Source organism: Acanthaster planci, linkage group LG08 (genome assembly GCF_054643075.1).
Source record: "Acanthaster planci isolate LZ-2023a linkage group LG08, COTS_SCS, whole genome shotgun sequence".
Classification (NCBI taxonomy): Eukaryota; Metazoa; Echinodermata; class Asteroidea; order Valvatida; family Acanthasteridae; genus Acanthaster; species Acanthaster planci.
Window position 1 is genome coordinate 7,929,224 of NC_141784.1, and position 20,496 is coordinate 7,949,719.

Below are 20,496 nucleotides of genomic sequence, written 5' to 3' on the forward strand. Positions count from 1 at the left end.
GCACTGTCGTAGCCCGTTTTGTTTAAAAGAGGAAATCTTTTTATCCATTTATTCTCACGCGGCATTTGGTGGACTGCAGTGTTCACACAGTTTCAACAAGGGTGTTTTTGATTGGCGGCTTTCAAATATTAACATGTTTGCCTGGCAGATTTGAAAACAGAAAATAACTTTTAAAAGTGATATTAACCTTTGCCATCGTGTTTCAGTGTGTGGCGGTGACTTTGCCACAGCGACAGGTACCTTCACGTCCCCCGATTATCCCCAGCAGTACTCTCACTCACGCGTCTGCGAGTGGCGCATCACTGTCGCGGTGGGACAGGTCGTCACGCTCTCCTTTGACGACTTTGAGCTGGAAAGCGGTGGCCAGGCCTGCCCGTTTGACTATGTGGAGGTATTTGATCTTTGTATAATGTGTAACTTTGTTACAAGTGCTGTGTGGTTTCTTTGAAATGGTTAATTTTGCTGTTTAAAACATGTCCACAGCATTTACCAGTATGTTAGCTACCCTGATTTAAATGCCCCCCCCAGGGGAGCACAGGCTTTACATGCAAATATTTGGAACCAAAGTTACTATAAATGCACCTGTAGATCTGGGGGTTTGGGGCTTTAATCTTCCTCTTGACTGCCCTAAATAAGTAAATTTAAACAAATGTAAACAGATGCCTGTTTATCCCACCCTCAGCACTTTTTAAATCCTTTTTTAGCCAAACCATGTATGTCTTGTTACCACATTTCTGTCATGGCGACACTGTGTCATGTGGTTTTCCACAAGACCTGGCAATCACAAGTGCCTTCACAAGACCAGCCACAAGTCCTTGCACGAGACCAGCCACAAGACTGGACTTACAGAGGCTTGACTACGACACTTTCCAATCACCCTTCCAGTTCTACATGGAGCCAGCCATCGGAAATCAGTCCCAGTTGGTTGCTTTGGAGAAGTGCTCCTCTTTCCCTACCCTTGTTGCATCCTAATGCCCCTCCCCCTTCTATATTCCTAAGGTGTTCAACGGTTTGGAGGACGACGCCCCTAGCTTGGGCCGATTCTGTGGCAACACCCCCCCTCAGGCTCTGGTCTCTACCAGCAACACCATGCGTGTGGTCTTCTTCACTGATGGCAGTGTAGCATTTAGAGGCTTCTCTGCACGATACGACTCCCAGGATCCTTCGGGTGAGAATCTGATCAGGACCCTGCTAACTCTATTCCTGTTGGAAGTCAGCCATCAATACAGCAGTGTGGAAACCAAAGATCGTATAGCGCAGCGTTGCAGTGCACAATGGAGAACTTCTCTGTAAATATGCGAAAAACATTGTAATCCCCATGGGCACCATTCAAGCAAGCAGTACGCCTGCTCAGTGCACGTTAATGAACTGGTGCGGCCGCCGCGCCAGGCACCCACACCTGGTGCACCTGCCCCTGTGCATTAAACATGCACTGTGCAGGCATATTGCTTGCCCGAATGACGCCCATGGTGATTACACCTTTTTGGGCTGAGTTCCCCATCTTGCACCTCTATGTGGTGCTATAGGATCTTGGGTGGAAACTGGGGGGTTGTTAAAAGTGCTGCTTGTTAAACAAGTGCCGTTTTCGTTTCATGAGAGTAGTTTGACAAACATTGTGCAGATATCTGTGGATGCAGGAACAGCACCAACTATTGGCTGGCGCTGTCCACTTTGATGGACCTCTTCATTGGAGGTGGTGTTAAACCCCACTCTGTTGCTTTTGATGGCAGACTGGGTTTGTCTGCCTTTCATCAGGGATGCGTAGTGCATTTGTTTTCATGTCTGCTTCCCTATCCACCAATCAAATTGACCTGGCTACGCCACTGCAATAGTCATTTAGACCAGACTGGCATTTCCTTGTATCACCTGATTTTGTCATCTTTATTTTACATCTCGTGTATGCCTCTATAAATTGAAAGACGTTGTACCAAATCTTGTGCAGTTGGGAGTGACCTCGTTTTTATCTGAAGTACCAGTTGCTACCAGTTAGGAGGGCGTGCATTGTGAAGGCCAACTAAAACTTTCACTGTGGTAACGTGTCTTTTTCTAAAAGTCAAATTTTCACTTTGAAATAATCTTGCAGGGAAAGTTTTAAAGAATTCCCCACAAATTTTCCCTTGACAATGAAACTGATGGACCATTCTTAGCTTTTAAATTTGCAGAGTTTTGCCCCTCAACTGATTTATGTTTGTAATGCTGTATGCTCGGTATTACCCAAGGGCTTATGAAGAAATTCACAAGGTTACTTGGGTGGGATTCAACCCGCAACCCCACTCTTCCTTGTGTGGATGTCTTGCCACTTGACTACCGAGCTAGCCAGGGTTAGCTAGCCGATTTGAGTTAATCAGCAGCAGCAAGTAAGCTTGTGAATGTTGTCATTAGCACTCGGACAACGCCAAGTGTAATAATGTTACAAATAGACATGGGCGAAACTCCCTTTACAAAACATCTTCACAACGCAAAATTCACACACGGAACTATTCTCGTCCTAACTTCTCCAGTATGCGGAGCCCTCATCAACCTGAATCCAGGCAGCACAGGCTCCTTCTCAAGCGTTGGCTACCCGGCCCTCAACTACACCAACAACCTGAACTGCCAGTGGCTGCTGGCCAACCAAGCCACAGTCAACACCTCCCTCTACCTGAGCTTCGATGCAGCCTTTGACATCGAGGGAAACCCCAGCTGTAGTTTTGACGTCCTGGAAATATATGCAGGTGAGATTTTTGTTTGTTTTGGAGGAAGGGTGGTTATGTTTTCTTCCAGTCACCCCCATTTGCCTCATGTGACCCAAAATGAAATGATCTGCAGGTTATTTTAGCTTGTGACTTGAAGGCCTTTACAAGAATTTTGCCTTGTTCAAATTGATAGGAACCCACAATTTTTTTCACCCAAACAGTGCATAATTTTCATTAGGATGTCACACTGAGTGATTCGTCACTTGCTCATTCTGTTTTGCTCTTTCTACTGCACAAACTAAAACAAAGTTACTGAACAAAGATGGCCAACAAGACAAGTCTTGTGGGATTCAGTTGGCTATATTCCGTGGTGCATGGCATGTGTTGTGAGGTTTCCCGCAGTAACAGCTCGTCTGCCTTGCGAAATTTACCAAAAATCCAATTATCACTGCTACTTGCCTCAAGTCACGTTTCTCTCTCTATCTCTCTGTTTTCAGGAGTTGACACCAACTCGCCGTTGGTCGGATCCTTCTGTGGCTCCTCACCACCCGATCCTGTTGCCATCCCGCAGCCCTCCGCCTTTGTGCGTTTCACCACAGACAGCAGCATTATCGGCAGAGGGTTCCAGATCCTCTACTCGGCTTCCGGTAGGTGGGAATTATGTGTGGGACATCTGCAGTGTTTGCAAAGAGGGAAAAAACATAAGCCTTGACCTTCCTGAAACATGTCAGGAGAAAATTCTGGCAAGAAGTAAACCTTGCATTGGCAGGCTTTTCAGATGCTTGGTGGCGTCAATCATAAAAGTCTGTTCTCATTATTTGCATTTCATTTGAACTAACTTGTATGTGCTTCAAATTATGCAGACAGTACAAAAAGATTCTAATGTTTGCTGCCACTGAGCAGTTCAGAAATTATCCATTACAGACTTAAGGTCTTTTTAAATTCAAATGAAGCAGCTAGTGCTTAAGTGAGCATGTTAACCTGCAAACAACTAACCTTCGTACCAGCCCCAAGGATCTTGCATTCAACTTGTTTGCCCCCACCCATTCCCATAACATGTTTCGTAATAGTCTATGAGTCTTGTCATTGTTCTTTGTTGGCAGAGTGCGGAGGCATAGTCACCGGTACTAGTGGCGTCATAACCAGTCCTAACTACCCTGACCAATATGACCATAATGACCACTGTGCCTGGCTCATCCAGGCTCCTCCGGGTACCACTGTCACGGTAAGTGCAGACTCATCTTAGATGGGTCTCTTCCCTCCTTGAACCCCATTAGTTAAGCTGGCCAAAACCAATCCAGGTTTGCATGTGGTACCACAGTCTGTGAAATCTGATGATTGGTGTAAATTCTGAAATTGGATTTTGGTTTTCTCCATTTGACTGCCATATTTTGTTGTGTTTTCAAGGTGTTTTTTTTCTCCATTTTATTTCTCAGTTCTAGCCCAGAATTTGTGTCTCCACCCCAAAAAAATTCTTCTTTGGCACTGATTGATTTGTGCACGTGTTACGTTCACAAGCTGGTGTGATCAAGTTGTGGTCAAAGATGCTGCCAGTACAGGTCACACTTTTCCCTGGAAAGTGTAAAGGTTAACGATGTAGCAGTGCATACCCTGATCACCCTGGTCACAGAATATCAAAAAGATATTAAGAAATGCTCAATGAAACAACTTGTCGGTCAGTTTTTCCTCGTTGGTTTGCTTCGGACTTCAGCTTTCAATATCTGTACTCTCTGTATTCTGGGCCACAGCTGACTTTCACTGCATTCGACATCGAATCACATTCTCGGTGCCAGTACGACTACCTCTCAGCCCGCAACGGTGGCACGGTGGAGTCCCCGCAGCTCTCTGGGGAGGACCCATGGTGTGGCAGCACCGCTCCAGCGTCCATCACCACTGCCAGCAATGAGGTGTTCATGGTCTTCATGACAGATGCCAGTGCTTCAGCCAGCGGATTCCGCCTGGAGTGGACCACAGCCACCAGAGGTAAGGGTGTCAAACATTTGCAGCCAATTTCACAAAACGTACGCGTAACTCTTGTCTACGCCACATAAGTTTTGCAACAAATTATGGCACATTTTAGGAAAGTTACATGCCACATAAGCCCTCAACATATGCAACATATTATGGCATAAACTTAAGCATTTATGTTAGGCCGGGCAAGTTGTATTGAGCGAACTGGAAATCAATGATTTTATCATGTTTTCATCGCAGGGATTGCTGTTTTAATACTCAGTTCCTTGGGTTTATTAGAGAATCCACTACTTTCATTTTGCGAGTATTAGCTTTGAGAAACTTTGGGATTTGCCTTCCCAGTTCCGATGAAGAAATGACAAAAACATTTTTAAGTATCGGGTGGTACTTATTTTAAGGACTTTTTAATGACTGCTGAAATATTGAAAAGGAACAGCCGACCGTAAAAGCCCTGACTTTGTCGTCCAAGATGTTAAACATAATTTAACCTTACACAACACACTTGGTGTATAACATGCAGGAAATCTGAAAAATCCTATTCGAGTATATTTGGATCACTCTAGGTCTTCTTAGGCTTGAAATGTCTTAAAAGTATGCAACATTGCTAGAGTTTGAAGTATGATACTCCAAGACTTTTCAAAAATATGTCCTCCCTGAATATGCCATTCCATTTTATGTTCAACAAGAATCAAGAAGTGCCATAATTTCTCATAAGAATAATGTGTTTTTGGAACATTTTCAATGTCTCCTAAGGCTGTGGGGGTACCTACCATGGAAACACTGGCACCTTCCAGACCACCAACTATCCTAACGCCTATGTGGCCAACGAGGAATGCTTCTGGGTCCTTATGGTGGAGAGTGGCTATAACGTCCAGGTTGCCTTCAACACCTTCAATGTGGCATCCGGCGATAGTGTCACGGTAAATCAAGCCTCCTCGGTTGACCTGGCCATGTAATTCAAGGCGCGGTTGCCAAAACAGTATTGGACCACTGGTCTTTAAAAAAGTGCAGTTGCCTTCGTTGAATGCATCCAAAAAAGCCTCTTCCTTGCAGCTCATAGACCGACTATAAGAAAATGCCAGTCAGTGACTTTGAGATATCACTTATTTTTTATGAATCATATCCTCATTTTTTGAGAGCATGTCTTGTGGAGATTCTGTACTTGTTGGTGGAGTGCTGAGTTATACAAGCTGACCAGCATGGCATTTGCTGTTGCCCTCAGAAATGACACACGCAGCAGGAAGTGTCTTGTTTCTCTGATGAGTTGAAGAACTCTTTATATTACGACCAATTGGTCTTCAAGTGTCTTCTGCGTCAGGCATTGAGAACATCCCTCCCCCCAGTCCAATCTCTTCGGAACAAGTTCTAAATTCCTGTTTTTGAAGACAAGTAGGGAGCTAGCCACACATTTGTTCCAAGTTGAATTGAAGCATATACGTTTATATTTGAACTTTTGATAATCCAGTGTACAAAATGAGCATACTGCCAAGATAAGTTTGGACAATATCCATAGAGATTCAGCCTGTCGAAGGGATCTGTTGGCCAGACTTTTTTTCCTGGAATTTTTATTGCCTTTGTTTTGCACGGGATGGCAAGACAAATTGATCCAGCTCAAAGTCAAGACTTTTTTGATGACCTTATCTCAGGTGTATGATGGAGACAGTGACACTGACACCGTCTTGGGCACTTTCTCAGGCACCACAGTGCCCGCACCAGTCAGCTCCTCCCTGAATGTCATCGCGGTCAAGTTCCGCAGTGATGGCAGCAACCAAGGCACAGGCTTCCAGGCTGCCTGGTCCACGGGTGAGTCCATAATCTGGACAGTGGCAAAAGGTGTTTTGAAGGGTTCTTGGGTGAAGCTCAGGTCAGAAGAGCCTCTCCAAATTTGGCTGTCAGACTCTTTTGAGGCCAAAAATAGACTTATAGCGACTCAATTTCCGTATGCGTAACAGTGTCACTGCATTGGTCAGTGTTGTTTGAACCCTTTACAGTTGACAATGTTTTCCCCATTTCAGCAGACAGTTCTTTCAGTGGGAAGTTCTGTGCATTTGGAGATCAAACCTTTTGAACTTGGAATTTTTTCAATGGTTTACAGCTCCCAGTGTATAATTTTATCCCTCTTTCTCATAGTGAAGCGTCTGCCCAATAACTGAACTAACCCTTATCAAGGAAATGCTTTCCATGAATACTTATCAATACATTCCCCAGAATGTAAAACCTTGCCCTGGTGGGCTACGCATCCCATGTTTAAACAGGCATTCAACCTTTCCTCAGATCAGCTGATTTCCTTGTTTTTCATTTTACACTCATGCCACTGAAAATTGAAAAACACTGTCTAAAGTCTTGCAAAGATAAGACTTTCCTTGTTTTTTCAAAGTCTTAGTTGCATGCCTGGGCCGGACTATAGGGCATCTTGTTATCAACCTGCGAGATTTGTGACATTAGATCAAATGTTTGGGCTACGAATGCACAAAAGCTGAACACATTTCAAAGGGATTTCTCTGCCAACAGATTCCCTCCAGTTCACTCAGTTCTGCACTCACCTGAAATGTGAACCAGCCTTTAGGAACTGACATCTTTTTGGGTGTGTGGATTACATCAATTCGCATTTAATTAACGGTCATAACATGATTCCCAATTTCTCTCAGGCTGTGGAGCCACATTCACCGGTGTGACCAATGGCCGCATCGTGTCGCCGGGTTACCCCGACCGTAACTACCCCAACAGTATCACCTGCGAATACGTCATCAACTGGGACCCACAACAGAGTCTGGGACTTATGTTCAGCGACCTCTTCGCAATTGAAAGTAGGGGGAAAACTGAATAAAGTATATGTGGGGCAATGTGGATAAGGTGTTTCCCCGGCAAGTTCCTGAAATGCCAGGTTATGTTAGTTTTGGAATGAGCAAATCATTGTTTCTGCTTTCAAGTACATCAATCTATTGCATAATTTTTTCATACTTTCGTCTTGTGGAAACTTTGGGGTTTTTGACCAGTTTTAATTTCATGGGGCATTTGTGTTATCACTTAGAAATTAATTGAAGCACTAGAATTAATGTGTTCAATTAGTTTTCCAGCATTCGTCGTGCTCATAACTGAATACCTTATCTGATTTTTCTTCCCGGCTCAGCTTCTTCCAACTGCGTCTTTGACGGTCTTCAGATCTGGGCAGGTACTGATGACACCGGAGACATGATTGGCAACTACTGCGGTACTCAGGCTCCCACCAACATGCTGTGGATGGGGTCGGTATTCATGAGGTTCCACACGGACAGCAGTATAAATGATATCGGCTTTGGACTGGATTTCGAGCCTGGTAAATGGTCTTCTGGAGTACCTTGTGCTGTAGAGTTGTAAAAGTCCTCCAAGAGTTTTCCTCTCCGGACTGTAAACGTTAGCATTGATAAAAGCAGTGTGCACAACTGGATCTAATGTGCAGGGCTAGATGATGTAAATGGTGTGAAGAGCACAATTAAAGTAGCTTGCAGAACTTACTGAGAGTAGCTTGCAGAACTTACTGAGAGTAGCTTGCAGAACTTGCTTAGAGTAGCATGCAGAACTTGCTTAGAGTAGCATGCAGAACTTGCTAAGAGTAGCATGCAGAACTTGCTGAGAGTAGCATGCAGAACTTGCTGAGAGTAGCATGCAGAACTTGCTGAGAGTAGCATGCAGAACTTGCTGAGAGTAGCATGCAGAACTTGCTGAGAGTAGCATGCAGAACTTGCTGAGAGTAGCATTCAGAACTTGCTGAAAGTGGTTTGTAGAGCTTGATGAAAGAAACACGCAGAGGGTAATGAAAATGGTGTGCAGAGTCTGATAAAAGTGGCTCATAGAGTGTATGAGACATGGTGTGTGGAGGGGGGACTGGTTTTCCTCAGTGATCTCCAGTTGAAAGCTAGTACAGATGCTGTTCTGATGGTTTAATAGTAGTGAGTGTGCTAGCTGACTTTTTTCTAGTGAAGAAAACAGCTTGCTATTTTTTGTATGATAATTTGACTTTGCTAACATGTATTTTATTGAGAACACGTGCATCTGCTGATTGTCCACTTCATAGTAATCTTGTATCACACAGTGACTCATAAGACTAGGCAAACACTGCATCTGACTAAGGGTTCTTGTGGTGGTCACAATAGTGAACAAATCAGAGACTTTGTGAACTTAATGTCAAATCCTAAGCCACAACTTGTGTCTGAACTAGCTGCTTACCTTGCTTGGTCTCAACAGGATGCGGAGGAACGTTCACTGGGTCTTCAGGGGTGGTGCAGACCCCCCAGCACCTGGACACCTACCGACACGACCAGAACTGCAGCTGGCTGATCACGGTCAGTGACCAGCGCTCCGTCTCTCTCAAGTACGTACCCAAAAAAAAATGGTTTGAGGGAGTAAATATATGGGGTTTACTGTGAAGAATTCGGCTAGAGGGTTTCTGCCTTTCTTCTGTTTGCACCTTTGATTTGGACTGGATTTCTCTTGATCTCAAAGAACTTGTTGATATTTGATTCATGGGTAATTTCAGAAATTAGGGGTCCAAAAGTGTGATATTTTTGTGTCCCTGTAACATCTGTCCTTTGTTATTTGACATGGAAATATCACCGGAATTGATTTCAAACTATTACTATTTGTTTGGCAGGTAATTTGCATTAATTCATCACTCTTGGAAATTAGAAAATGTGTTCTGAAACTACAAAATCATATGTCAGATATGACAGGGACACAAAAAAAGATGGACTCCCAATTTCTGGACTTACCCTAATCCAAATCATTGTTAAGGTCAAATGTTCGCTGGGGGTGGGGCAATTCATGGTTTATTTCAGCAACTGTTTGGAAGTTCACTTGGTGTCGTCTTTCTGCTGTTTTAATAAGGGACTAAACATGTGACGGTACAGTTGTACATCAGTACATTTAGAACAGGATCAGGGCCGGGGCATGACCAAGCGGACCAAGCCAAAGGCTAGTCTGTGTCATAGATGCTCACTTGAAGATGAGCATCTATTACATGGCTACAGATTCCATGATTATAGAGTACGAGAGTGAATATGCTACAGGCATAATTATGTGTGTAAAAGACATTACTGCCGGAACGAAATGACGCCACTCTTCAGTACTCAGTACTGAATTTGGCGCCCAGGATTTGACCAATCAACGGGGGCTACTTGTCATACCTTTGGCTGGAAAACATTACTCATGCAAGAAGTCTGGTTTGAATTGTGTCCAGTAAATTGTTTGGTTGTTTACTCCCACCGTGGTTCTCGCAAGATATTCCACTTTATTTGCTATTATTAAAGCAAGGAAGCTCAGTTCTTGTCATTTCTGGCCGAATCCACTTGATCATCATGGGCTTGGACTTGGGTCAAAGTTGGTCAATACTTATGCATGTCAGAACAGTGGAGCACACATTTCACTGATGTCATCATGTCTGCCGAGTCATTTTACAACTGTTGACCAGTCAAATCTTCTGTCACCATCCGGACAGAAAATGACTTTATGACGGCCCTGATTGGCTGTTACATAAACTTAGAATGCATGCATGTATGGGACGTTCGTGTGGAGCATGCTAGGACAAATACTCAGATTAGCCAAGGGCCAGGCCCTAGTGGCTTTGAAATGTGCTTGATCATTGAACACCAAGCCATCACACTTTTCTTCCCATACATCAAACATCTAAATATTTAAAGCCAAATTTTAAAAAATTAAGGTGAGGTGTGGAACTCAAAATAGTTCCCCCCCCATTTATCAGATTACATTGAATGTTATAAATTCAGGGAACTACATGGAGATACATAAAGGCTTCCCTGTGAATGAGGTTTCTTTCATTCACCTGTGTCTCTCTCGGTGTTAGGTTTTCTAGCATGGATATTGAGCTCCACCCAGCCTGCAGTTATGACTATATTGAGATCTATGACGGTGCAGATGATTCCGCCCCCCTGCTAGTGAGCCGTCTCTGTGGAAACACACCGCCTGCTGACGCCATCATCAGCACCAGCAACTCCATGCTGGTTCGCTTTGTCTCCGACTTCTCGGTGTCGGGTGAGGGCTTCCAGGCCGCGTATCAAGAAGTCATCGGTGAGTTTGAAAGGTCTGCTGAAAAAGAGTGTGGCATGATACTACTGAACTGTCGTCAGAATCAACGGCAAAGCCCACGTTACTGTTGGAAATGGTTGCCATTATGCAACTTCTCAAAGAAGCACATGCACACACAACTTAAAATTATCACACCCTGCCCGTGCTTTCGCGACCAAAGTTGTATGGGACCAGTTGAAAAACTTCCCACCAGTCTGTCCCTTGTTTGGTGGTGAGGAGGTGCCTCAAGTCGGGCCAGACACAACTTGCCACAGCTTGAATCACCAGGGAAGAGGAAATTTAGGCCAGCAAATGATGAAAAACCCTTGCGTCTTTTTGCGCACAAATCAACATTCAGGTTTTCTTCCAGTTTGACATCACAGTTTTGCTCATGAATGCTGAAATTAAATTAGTGTAAAATCCAAAAAGTTACCAAAATATTTTTGAAATACCAAAACAAAAATTGAAAATAAGGATATTTGACATGGCAAAGGTGCATTTACAAGGGTTAGAAGGTAAAAACTGCATTGCAGCATTCGCCTTTGAACCCCACAGGGCCCGCCCTAGGCTGTGGAGGCAACTTCAACACTCCCACCGGAATCATCTCCAGTGTATCCCTCTCGGGTGGTGACTATGAGAATAACCTGGACTGTGTCTACTATGTCACCGCGGAAACCAACAAAGTCGTCCAGATTACCTTCCTGGGCACGTTCAACATAGAGGGAAACCAGCCCGGCAGTTGCCCCTACGATTTCTTGGAGGTGAGACGTTTTCAGGGGGAGACAGTCTGTAACATCTCATCAGCAACTCCAGGGATGCTTTGTTATCCGATGAAAACAACTCCTGGCTACCTTATCCTCTACTGCTAGTGGTTTCTAAAGCACTCATTTACTGTATTTCAAATCATTTTTCACCCCGGCGATGTCTGTTGAACCTTGCAAACAGTGGAACCTATCACTGTCAGGAACTGATTCGCCAAAAAGTGGGCATTGGTTTTCCAATTGCGAACAAGGTATTTTGTTGTAATCGATTATAGCATGGAATCACCCAGCAGTCGTGACTGTATCCAGGACATTGCCATTGCAGTGAGGTGGATTATTATTTGACGACCCATTTTTTCTTCTCTTCCCCGTTCCCCCCCACCCACCCAGATTCGTGATGGATTCGGCAGCCAGGCCCCCCTGATCGGATACTACTGTGGCAGTTCAGTCCCATCTCCCATCACCCTCTCCACCAACCAAGCCTACTTCCGCTTCTACACTGACTCCTCCATCACCTATTCTGGGTTCTCGTTCAATTACTCGTCTGTTGATCGTAAGTCATTGTTGGTTTGGCATCATCTGTGGTCGCACTTATTTGTTTTGGAGGAAATTTAATTCAAAAGGTGTCATTGCAATACATTTCTGGCAGATAAATATTGGCATTAGAAATGCTAAACAGACTTGTTATTTGAGAATCAATATTAAAGTATTGATTGACAATTGATAGCTTTGCAATATGATTGAGAAGGTTACATGGAAGGAGATTAAAACGTCAATATTCAAATTTCCCCCAATGTTTTAGTGCCTATATCTTACGGTGGAATATTTTATTCTATTTCATGGTTTAGCTGGAGAACACAGTTAGTGAAGCACAGATATGCCGTTAATTTGTCAACATTTATGAGCTCAGCTTCATTCACTGTTCATTCTCAAGTCTGGTCTTGCATAAGGACTATGATCAGCCATAGAAAGTTGACCGAAATATGTTCCAGTAATGCATGATAATGCTGTGTTTCAGCTGATACATAGCCTTTGCAACTAAAGCAGAATTTAGGTTACACACAGAGGTTTTTCATAATTGTTATTAAAAAATGGCCATGCATGTGGGTCCTGTTACTCCATATTTCATTTGTGTGAACAACTAAACTCCATGGCTCCAAGTGATTTGCTCAGTGCTCCCGTCTCCTTGGTTATTTGCACAGCTGTCTGCGGCGGGACGTTCAATGCCACCAACACCCCTCAGACAATCACTTCACCCAACTACCCCAGCAACTACCCGCACAACATCCGCTGCACTTGGTACATCGGGGCGCCAGTGGACACCCACGACCATGTCCGCATCAGGGTCAACATGTTCGACGTGGAGGACCACAGCAACTGCTTGTATGACTACCTGGAGTTTAGAGACTACCCAATTGTAAGTAAAAGCCTCGGGTTGAGCATGGGATATAGGGGTCAGCACGTCCACAATACAATATGTGTGGATGGCCTGGAGAGAGAGGAGGGGCTAATGGCTAGGAAGAGGGGGGAGGTTGAAATCTTAACCTTTCTGGTTCTAGTAGCATGTTTCTACTTGCCTGAGCATTGTATCTGTAGCTTGCAGCTCAGTCCCAGAAAACAGTGTTACTGGTGTGTAGGATGCGCAGTGCAGGCCAATTCAATCCACCCTACCGGTCACCTCTATCCCCCACCCCCGTAGGCAACCTTGATTAGAGGCCAACTGTATCTTCCTAACAGTCCCGCTTGTCCCTCTGTGGTTGCCAATTCGATCTTCCCTACAGGCCACCTCAATCAAAGGCCAACTTGTTCTTCTCTGCAGAGCAGATAAGATCTGCAGACGGTGTGAAAGATGCTTGGAAAAGAAGCAAAATGTGTTGGTAATCGATCTCGGTTTAATGTGCGCAGAGTTACGGTCAGCCGCTGCGATACTGTGGGAGTGACATACCTCCAGTGTATGATTCCGTCGGCACCACGGCACAGATCTACTTCATGACTGACCAATCCTCCAGCGGATCTGGCTTCTCGCTGACCTATGCCATAGCTGGTAAGACATCCAACTCATCCAAACCCTGTTCATGCCAGTTTGTTTCTGCAACAAATGCTGCCACCACTTGTGAATCTAAATTATTACCCATAAACTGTAACCAATGGTTTTGGGGAAAATCCTCTCAAACGTGATTTTTTTTTAAGGGAGATATCAGCTTCCATTCTTTTCCTCTGAAAAATGTCTGCCTGAGAATATGTTGAACCTTACATTTGTTCCCATCTGAGACATGGGGCTGCAGCTTTGAGACCCTGAGTCTGATTTTTGAAACTCCAGTTTAGCATCTATGCCTAGATCCCCCAAAAAGGAACATCAAGTCTACAATACAGGTGGACAGTCCAGAGCCCCATTCATATTGAAATATGAAGGGCCAGTGTGTTTTTGAGACATAGAACCGAATCTGGAATTGAAGCCCAAATTATAGAAATGTGTGCAAACTAAAGGCAGACACTTCAAAATAAACAGGATTTCTACAGCAGTAGTGAAATTAAGTGTAATAAAAACCATGGCTCATGCGATTTTTTTTCATCCCTTTGCTCCATGTTCTCTTCCTACGTCTGTATTTTTTCTCATGATGGATTATCACTCCACGCCGCCGTTGACTGAAATAGATAAATTCGTTTTTCTCTGGCTTAAGATTGCAACAAGAACTACACAGGAACCAACGGCCGTGTCACTAGCCCGGGCTATCCCACATTCTACCATGAAAATTACAACTGTCAGATCAGGATAACGGCGCCCGCGGGCAGCTACCTGACGCTGTACTTCACCGAGCTCAACATCGAATACCACCCCGATTGCCAGTACGACAGCTTGACGGTGAGTGAGGAACCGGATTTGACCTTTATGCAAATCAATCATGCTTTCTGATAAGGAAAAAGTTCAGTTGAGGATTTCGTGTCATCTCATGCAATACCTCATGCAGGTACAAAGTTGTGTTGTATTGAAAAAAATAAAAAAAAAATGAGAACATGATGGGCGTCCCTTCAGGATTTTCTTCTCAGGGTTGGAACAACACTTATCGATAGCACAGAGATAAAGTGTCAACCACTTCGTGCCGGGGCATTTTGCAATGTTGAGGATGCTGGGCCGGCATGACTATCATTTTTTCCGTTTTCAAAATCCTTCAACAATTCATCATTCCATTTAACAGTCGTTTATAGCCACACAGAGTAATCTTCAGGCACTACTCTAAGTTGACAGGTGACCTTCATTGACGCCCGAATATTTCAGCCAGGCCTGCAGCCTTGTAAAGAGAGCCCAGATAGTGCGGTGTTATACAACTGTCTTTTGGTCACGAACCTGGCTCAGTGCACTGCTGACCTCTTTTCAATAGGGGCCAGATTAGCATGCAGCGGTGCTGTGTGGCTCATCGCTGCGGTGGTGGAGAGCTTTTGTCCCCGGTGGTAATCCGCTTGCTCTAAATACCCCAAACCCTGGTATACAGTTTCAAAATAAGGCTGGATTATCACCACTTTTGAGAGTGAAAAATGCCGGTAATGCCCAGCAGCCTGGTCTTTTGTTCGGAGTACGGTCTTTTGTTACAGGGCCCTGTTTCCTTTGTCTGAGTTCGGAGACCCCGGCCACACATATAAACCATACGGCTCCGATTTCGGAGTCCCCGGCTGGTAGTGGTTAACGCACAGAAGAGTCAATGCACAGAAGCATGTGCTTTTTATCTGGAATCCCCATCATTTCTGTTACTTTGATCTGAAATTCATGTAAATATTTTATTTAAGATATGGAAATAAATATTATAAACTAGACTAAATATGTTCAAGCAGACCGGTGACTTTTATCCCCTAACCACCCTTTTTGTTCTTTCTTTCCGCTTTTTCTTTCTTTTGTTCTTTTTATATTTCAAGTTTTTTTTTTGGAGGGGGGAGCAAGACTCCCCTTTCCCTCCCCCACCCCCCCCCCACACCAGTGAATATGATTTGGTCTAACGTGAACTTGAATTTCTCTTCCCAGATCTACAATGGATCAGACAGCACAGAGGCACAGCTGTACAACCTTTGCGGCAATTTCATCCCCGAGCCTGTCTTCCTCCCGGCCAATGCTGCCTATCTTAACTTTGTCACCGATAGCTCCGTCAATTATGCCGGCTTTGACTTGACCTACACATCCAGCACAGTCTCCTCAGGTAAACCCATCTCTTCCAGCAGGGTTGCCACAGTCAGGGAAAAAAATGCTTGGGGAAAAAAGTTGTCCTGGTACATGTAGGTCTTGGGTAAAGTCTTGGGAAGCACTTGACAACTGCTCTTCCAATTTGATCATTCACCTGTGACTACCCCCCACCCCCCAAATCCAGGTTGCGGTGGGCCCCTGAGTGGCAGGAGGGGTAGTTTCACCAGTCCTGCCCACCCCTTCGAGTACGCCAATAACCTGGACTGCGGCTGGTCCATCGAGGTGCCCAGTGGGGGCAACCAGCTGACCCTGGAGATCACAGCTCTGGGAGTGGAAGGCACAGAAGGGGTGTGCAACGAGGATTACCTGGAGGTGTACGACGGGCCCAGCTCTTCGTCACTCCTCTATGGCCGCTACTGCGGATTGGTGAGAAGAAAACAAAACTTAACAGTATAACTGTTATTATTGTATTATAAAGCAGTTCTGGAAACAAAACCGGGGGTTTATCAAATGTGCTCTGGGCACTGCAGCTCATGAGCTCCAGAAACTTGTAGAAAGGAGACAATGAGAAGCAGGTACAGTTTTAGAGGTGGAAGGAAGACCCCAGAGGAATATTCTGGGTAAAACCCACAGAATCAGGTAGGGACTGAAAACCCAATTCACATGTGGGCAATTCTGAGAATGGAACCCAGGCTATAAAGGTAAATGGTGTGAAAGAATAGCTGTGTACTTGCATAGTTGGAAGGTTAGGTGCCTAGCCAGAATGGAGGAGGGATGGAGCATGACAGGAGCCTGGACCATTTTGGATGCAGTGGCAGCTATGCTAGCAAAGTACAACAGACTTTGGGCATATGTCTTCGTACTTCACTAAGCAATTTCTCTCAAGTGAATTAAGAAACTCCAAATTGAGTGGGGGCAGTATTTATTTCTGCCCCCCCAGCCCCACCCCACCCATTGACGTTCATCTTAGTTCCTTTTTTATTGCTGGTGTGATTTTGTTTGGATCAAGCAATCTTGGTCTCTTTTTTTCCTGATTACACAGTATGTGTTGTTGAGACATCATTAAAACTAGACTTCAAACTATTCTGTCTGTGATGCAATGGAAACTTTTCCCACACAGAAGAAGCAAATGTCAAAGTAGAGACATCAAACTATTTCCTAATGATAGAACTTTGAAAGTAATTATAGTCAGCTAGTTTCTGCTGGGTTTGATTGCTGACAATTAAATTGTTGGGTGTGTGTGAAATTTTCATTGCCTCGCACAGAGGCAACCGGCAGTGATAACAGCTTCCAACCGGCAGATGTTTGTGCGATTTGTGACTGATGCCCAGAACGCCCCCAACAACGGCACTTTCAGTGGCTTCCGAGCGGTGTACAGCAGTTGAGCTCTTCGTCTGTAAGACAAGGAGAGGGGGTAAGAAACACCGAGAAGCTCTTCCCTATCCCAAAGAACTTGTTTCTAATTAGCATGTCTCAACACTCCATGCTGATTACATATTCATGTGTCTCCATTCTTATCAATCTTTGCAGATTCTGAGAAAAAGGTAACAGGAACAAACGACATGAAATCAACCTGATGTGTAAAATCCTCCCTGATGTGATTACTGGACTCTTTATATCATCTGTTTCTGGAAATGTGCCCAGCATATCTGTTTGTCTGTCATTTTCTCTATTAAAAGAAAAAAGTCAGGGTCACTTGTGACCGTGAGTAAATTAAAAAAAAATAAAGATAACAAAAATTGATACAGATAACTAAATACACAGAATGGATATTTGTAATCAATATTCTCCCTTATATTTTTCCGTACTGGTGTGTGCAAGGCTCATGCTGATTCTTGTGATCAATTTATTTTTCTAATCACTGTAAAAAGGCTGAATGTTCTTTTTTTGTGTGTTATTTTTGTTTTCTGTTAGATTAAGTTGTCACACTTAAGTGATCTGCAGGTTTTCAAGAAGAGTTGCTTTGGGGGTGTTTTGTGTGTGTTCTCAAAGGAGTTTGTGTTCATTGGAAATTCTTGAGCAGATTTAACAGCGATGGATCGATCACTAATCTGACTTTAAAAACTGCAAGTATCAACAACAAAATCTGGGTTTTACACATATCAAGTCATATCTAAGAGCTCTACCCTCCACCCTAACAGTAACTTTAAGGAAAGCCAACAAGAACCAATCTCAAGCAAACCCAAACACACAGACAGTAAGCCTGTGTTTGACTGTGCTTCCTTTGGTAAGGTGGCCTTGTGCGATGATGACCCCTGCATTGCTAGAAAGCATCTTGGAGCTGCTGATATTCATCAGCTAGCATATTCAGCACTACATAAAAACAAACAAACAAAAAATCAAAGACAGATATGTTAGACCATCACAGAAACGAGGGAGGGTGGCTCCATTGTTGGGGGTTTGCAACTCAGGAGTCAGTGGGTTTAGGAGTTCGAATCCAGCTGCAGGCTGTATGTTGTGTTCTTGAGCAAGCCACTTTGCCCCAAGGAGGAGGGGCAGGCAGTATGCTGGGTCATGTGGTGCCAAAGAAAAATAGGAAAAATTTCCAGATGAGCCACATTGGCTTGGAAGGAACCGTGCCCTAAACAAGAGGCTGTGATGCCATGTCACTATTAATGGAGACTCCCTTCTCATACCTGACTTTGGCGTGACTGCTGCATTTTCTTGTACATAACATTCCAGACGACATCTTTTCTTCTTTTCTTTTTGGTATAAATTGTTTAATTTGAATTTATATTTTTTCTCTTTGCTGTCCAAATTTCCAGATTTTTTTCTGGGAATGGCTAAGTGTTGGAATATTCACAGTACCGTTTGTTACAAATAATGGATCTCCTCTGTCGTAAAAATACACTTGTATCATGTAGTATTGTGGCAAGGCTGTTAAAACTCATCTTAGGCATAAACCTTTATAAAAGTACTTTATTCCCAGTACGTCATGCCTGATTGATAATGTATAATTTACCAACAAATTGAAAGGATAATGCTTCTAGTAATCCAACGATCAAAAGATTTGTACTCCTAAGCACAGTACTTATTCCTCCGACATTCCCTTCTGTGGGAAAATAGACAATCACGTGATAGATAATTTTGAGATGTTCATGTAACTTAGATTTGTCAAAATTTGTGTTTTGAATACCAGTGTAAGAAGTGCTCAACTTGATTGCAGGGAATGACCTGGCTGGTTTATCAACTCTCCATGATAGGCGTGATTACCGTAGTTTATATTATTTTGTAGTGTTAGTAGAAATGAAATACATTTAGGCAGTATTTGAAAATGTAATTCTGGTCTGGATTATTTGTACGACCAACGAATGCACATTCTTTTGTAATGGCAAGGATGACGAATGATGTCTTCACGTCTGATACTCAGTATTTCGGCGTGGATTTTATTGACGGTGTAAGTAATCACACATTTCTTGGCTACCTTGAAGTATATTGACCATTTATACAGATATTAGGAGCATTTTTATATCTGCTTTATAAATGTTGATACATATAAATGTTGCTACTGTGTTTCATCCACCCTGATTTTGAGCCAAATTGCTGCATGTGACAATTTTGTTTCCTGTAGAAAAACTTCCCTTTTTTCTTCTTTTTTGCTCTAGTTTATCGTGCTGGCGTGTGTTTTTGTCTCGTTAGTCTTCTAGGTTTGGCCGAGAGAATGTTACATGCATTCTCCTGTAAATTGGATGGTTGTTTTTTCTGTTGTAACAGTACCATACCAAATGTCCGATTTCCAGGAACGTATGGCAAATCCCACAAAGTGCCTTCAAATTTTATGTTAGTTGCTTCCCTAAAAGGGGACGTCTTGCGTTTAGAGTGTTAGGATCCAAGTGTGTGCTTCACGTAGTAGTGCATACATGTTCATGTACCTCATTAACTCTGGTCAACACTGTTGATCTGAAGATTGTCCCAAATGGCATTAAATCGCCCAGTTTGCTCTTTGAAAATGTGAAAAGAATTGATACAACTAGAAAAAGGGTAGTTGTCACCGCTTCACACTCCATGATTAGCCAGCCCCATCTTATTTGCTAGAGAACTCTTGAGTGTGCAGAGATAGGCTCTTCTGAACCTTAAATACCTCCTTCAATTTGATTATGTAAATGTAATGCAGAGTAATGAAGTGTACTGCAAAAAGCGCTTTTGTCTTAAAAGAGTATTCAAAGTATTCAAGAATGGAAGTTACCGTAATGAAATCTTGGAGTAAATTTTATGAGGATCGAGATTTCACGGTCACCATTGATTGTATTTTTGTTACTCTTTATAGTTAGGGATTATTTTAAACTCTTGTCAAAGAATTAGATGCGAGAAATATGCAAACCAAAATCGACATGTTCACAGCGAAAGGGTGATATAAGGGATTAAGATTTTACTCGTCCAGCTGAAGAATGAGTTGTTTCGTGATGATTACCGGAGTCTTGCTGACCCAGTGAATAGCGCCCTCTGTCTTCTTTCTTTATGACTAGTGCTGTCACCGTTGATCTGATATGAAAGAATGGAATAAAATTAATCAAATATTTCAAATCTAATTGTGAGTCGCATTTTGAGCCACACTTGATTGCTGAGTCTGGGACTTTGTAAGAATTTTAATAAGAAGAAAGGAAGTCTTAGCTGCCCTCTAATTTATTGTCGAATTAACCCCCTCCACTTCACCTTCCAGTTAGCGATCTGTAGTAGAGAATGTACCTGTAACCAGTGACCACAGCTCGTCAATTACTGCAAATTTGAGTATTTCGACATCTTGTTTATTTACATCGCACCCACTGCCCACACATGCGAGGGATGTTTTGTCGCGTTGCCGTATTGTTTGTTTACAGAAGTCAGTTCATGTTTCACTAAGCCGGGTTTGAGCTGGGTC

General features: G+C 43.4%; 1 protein-coding gene across 1 annotated transcript in view; it reads left to right on the top strand.

Moving 5' to 3' along the window:
• The window catches only part of cubn (cubilin), an 88,194-nt gene extending 68,027 nt beyond the window's left edge, over nt 1-20,167 (top strand). Inside the window, exons 46-66 of the mRNA XM_022252206.2 lie at nt 207-391; nt 1,000-1,168; nt 2,502-2,714; nt 3,173-3,322; nt 3,779-3,900; nt 4,424-4,658; nt 5,400-5,566; nt 6,293-6,449; nt 7,295-7,453; nt 7,777-7,962; nt 8,871-8,997; nt 10,486-10,709; nt 11,262-11,467; nt 11,858-12,020; nt 12,670-12,884; nt 13,373-13,511; nt 14,149-14,330; nt 15,483-15,654; nt 15,823-16,064; nt 16,904-17,052; nt 17,169-20,167. Of these exons, the coding sequence (XP_022107898.2) occupies nt 207-391; nt 1,000-1,168; nt 2,502-2,714; nt 3,173-3,322; nt 3,779-3,900; nt 4,424-4,658; nt 5,400-5,566; nt 6,293-6,449; nt 7,295-7,453; nt 7,777-7,962; nt 8,871-8,997; nt 10,486-10,709; nt 11,262-11,467; nt 11,858-12,020; nt 12,670-12,884; nt 13,373-13,511; nt 14,149-14,330; nt 15,483-15,654; nt 15,823-16,064; nt 16,904-17,023 (3,533 nt within the window). The 3' untranslated portion in view covers nt 17,024-17,052; nt 17,169-20,167. The remainder of the gene's footprint in view (nt 1-206; nt 392-999; nt 1,169-2,501; nt 2,715-3,172; nt 3,323-3,778; nt 3,901-4,423; nt 4,659-5,399; nt 5,567-6,292; nt 6,450-7,294; nt 7,454-7,776; nt 7,963-8,870; nt 8,998-10,485; nt 10,710-11,261; nt 11,468-11,857; nt 12,021-12,669; nt 12,885-13,372; nt 13,512-14,148; nt 14,331-15,482; nt 15,655-15,822; nt 16,065-16,903; nt 17,053-17,168) is intronic.
• Nucleotides 20,168-20,496: the final 329 nt, after the last annotated feature.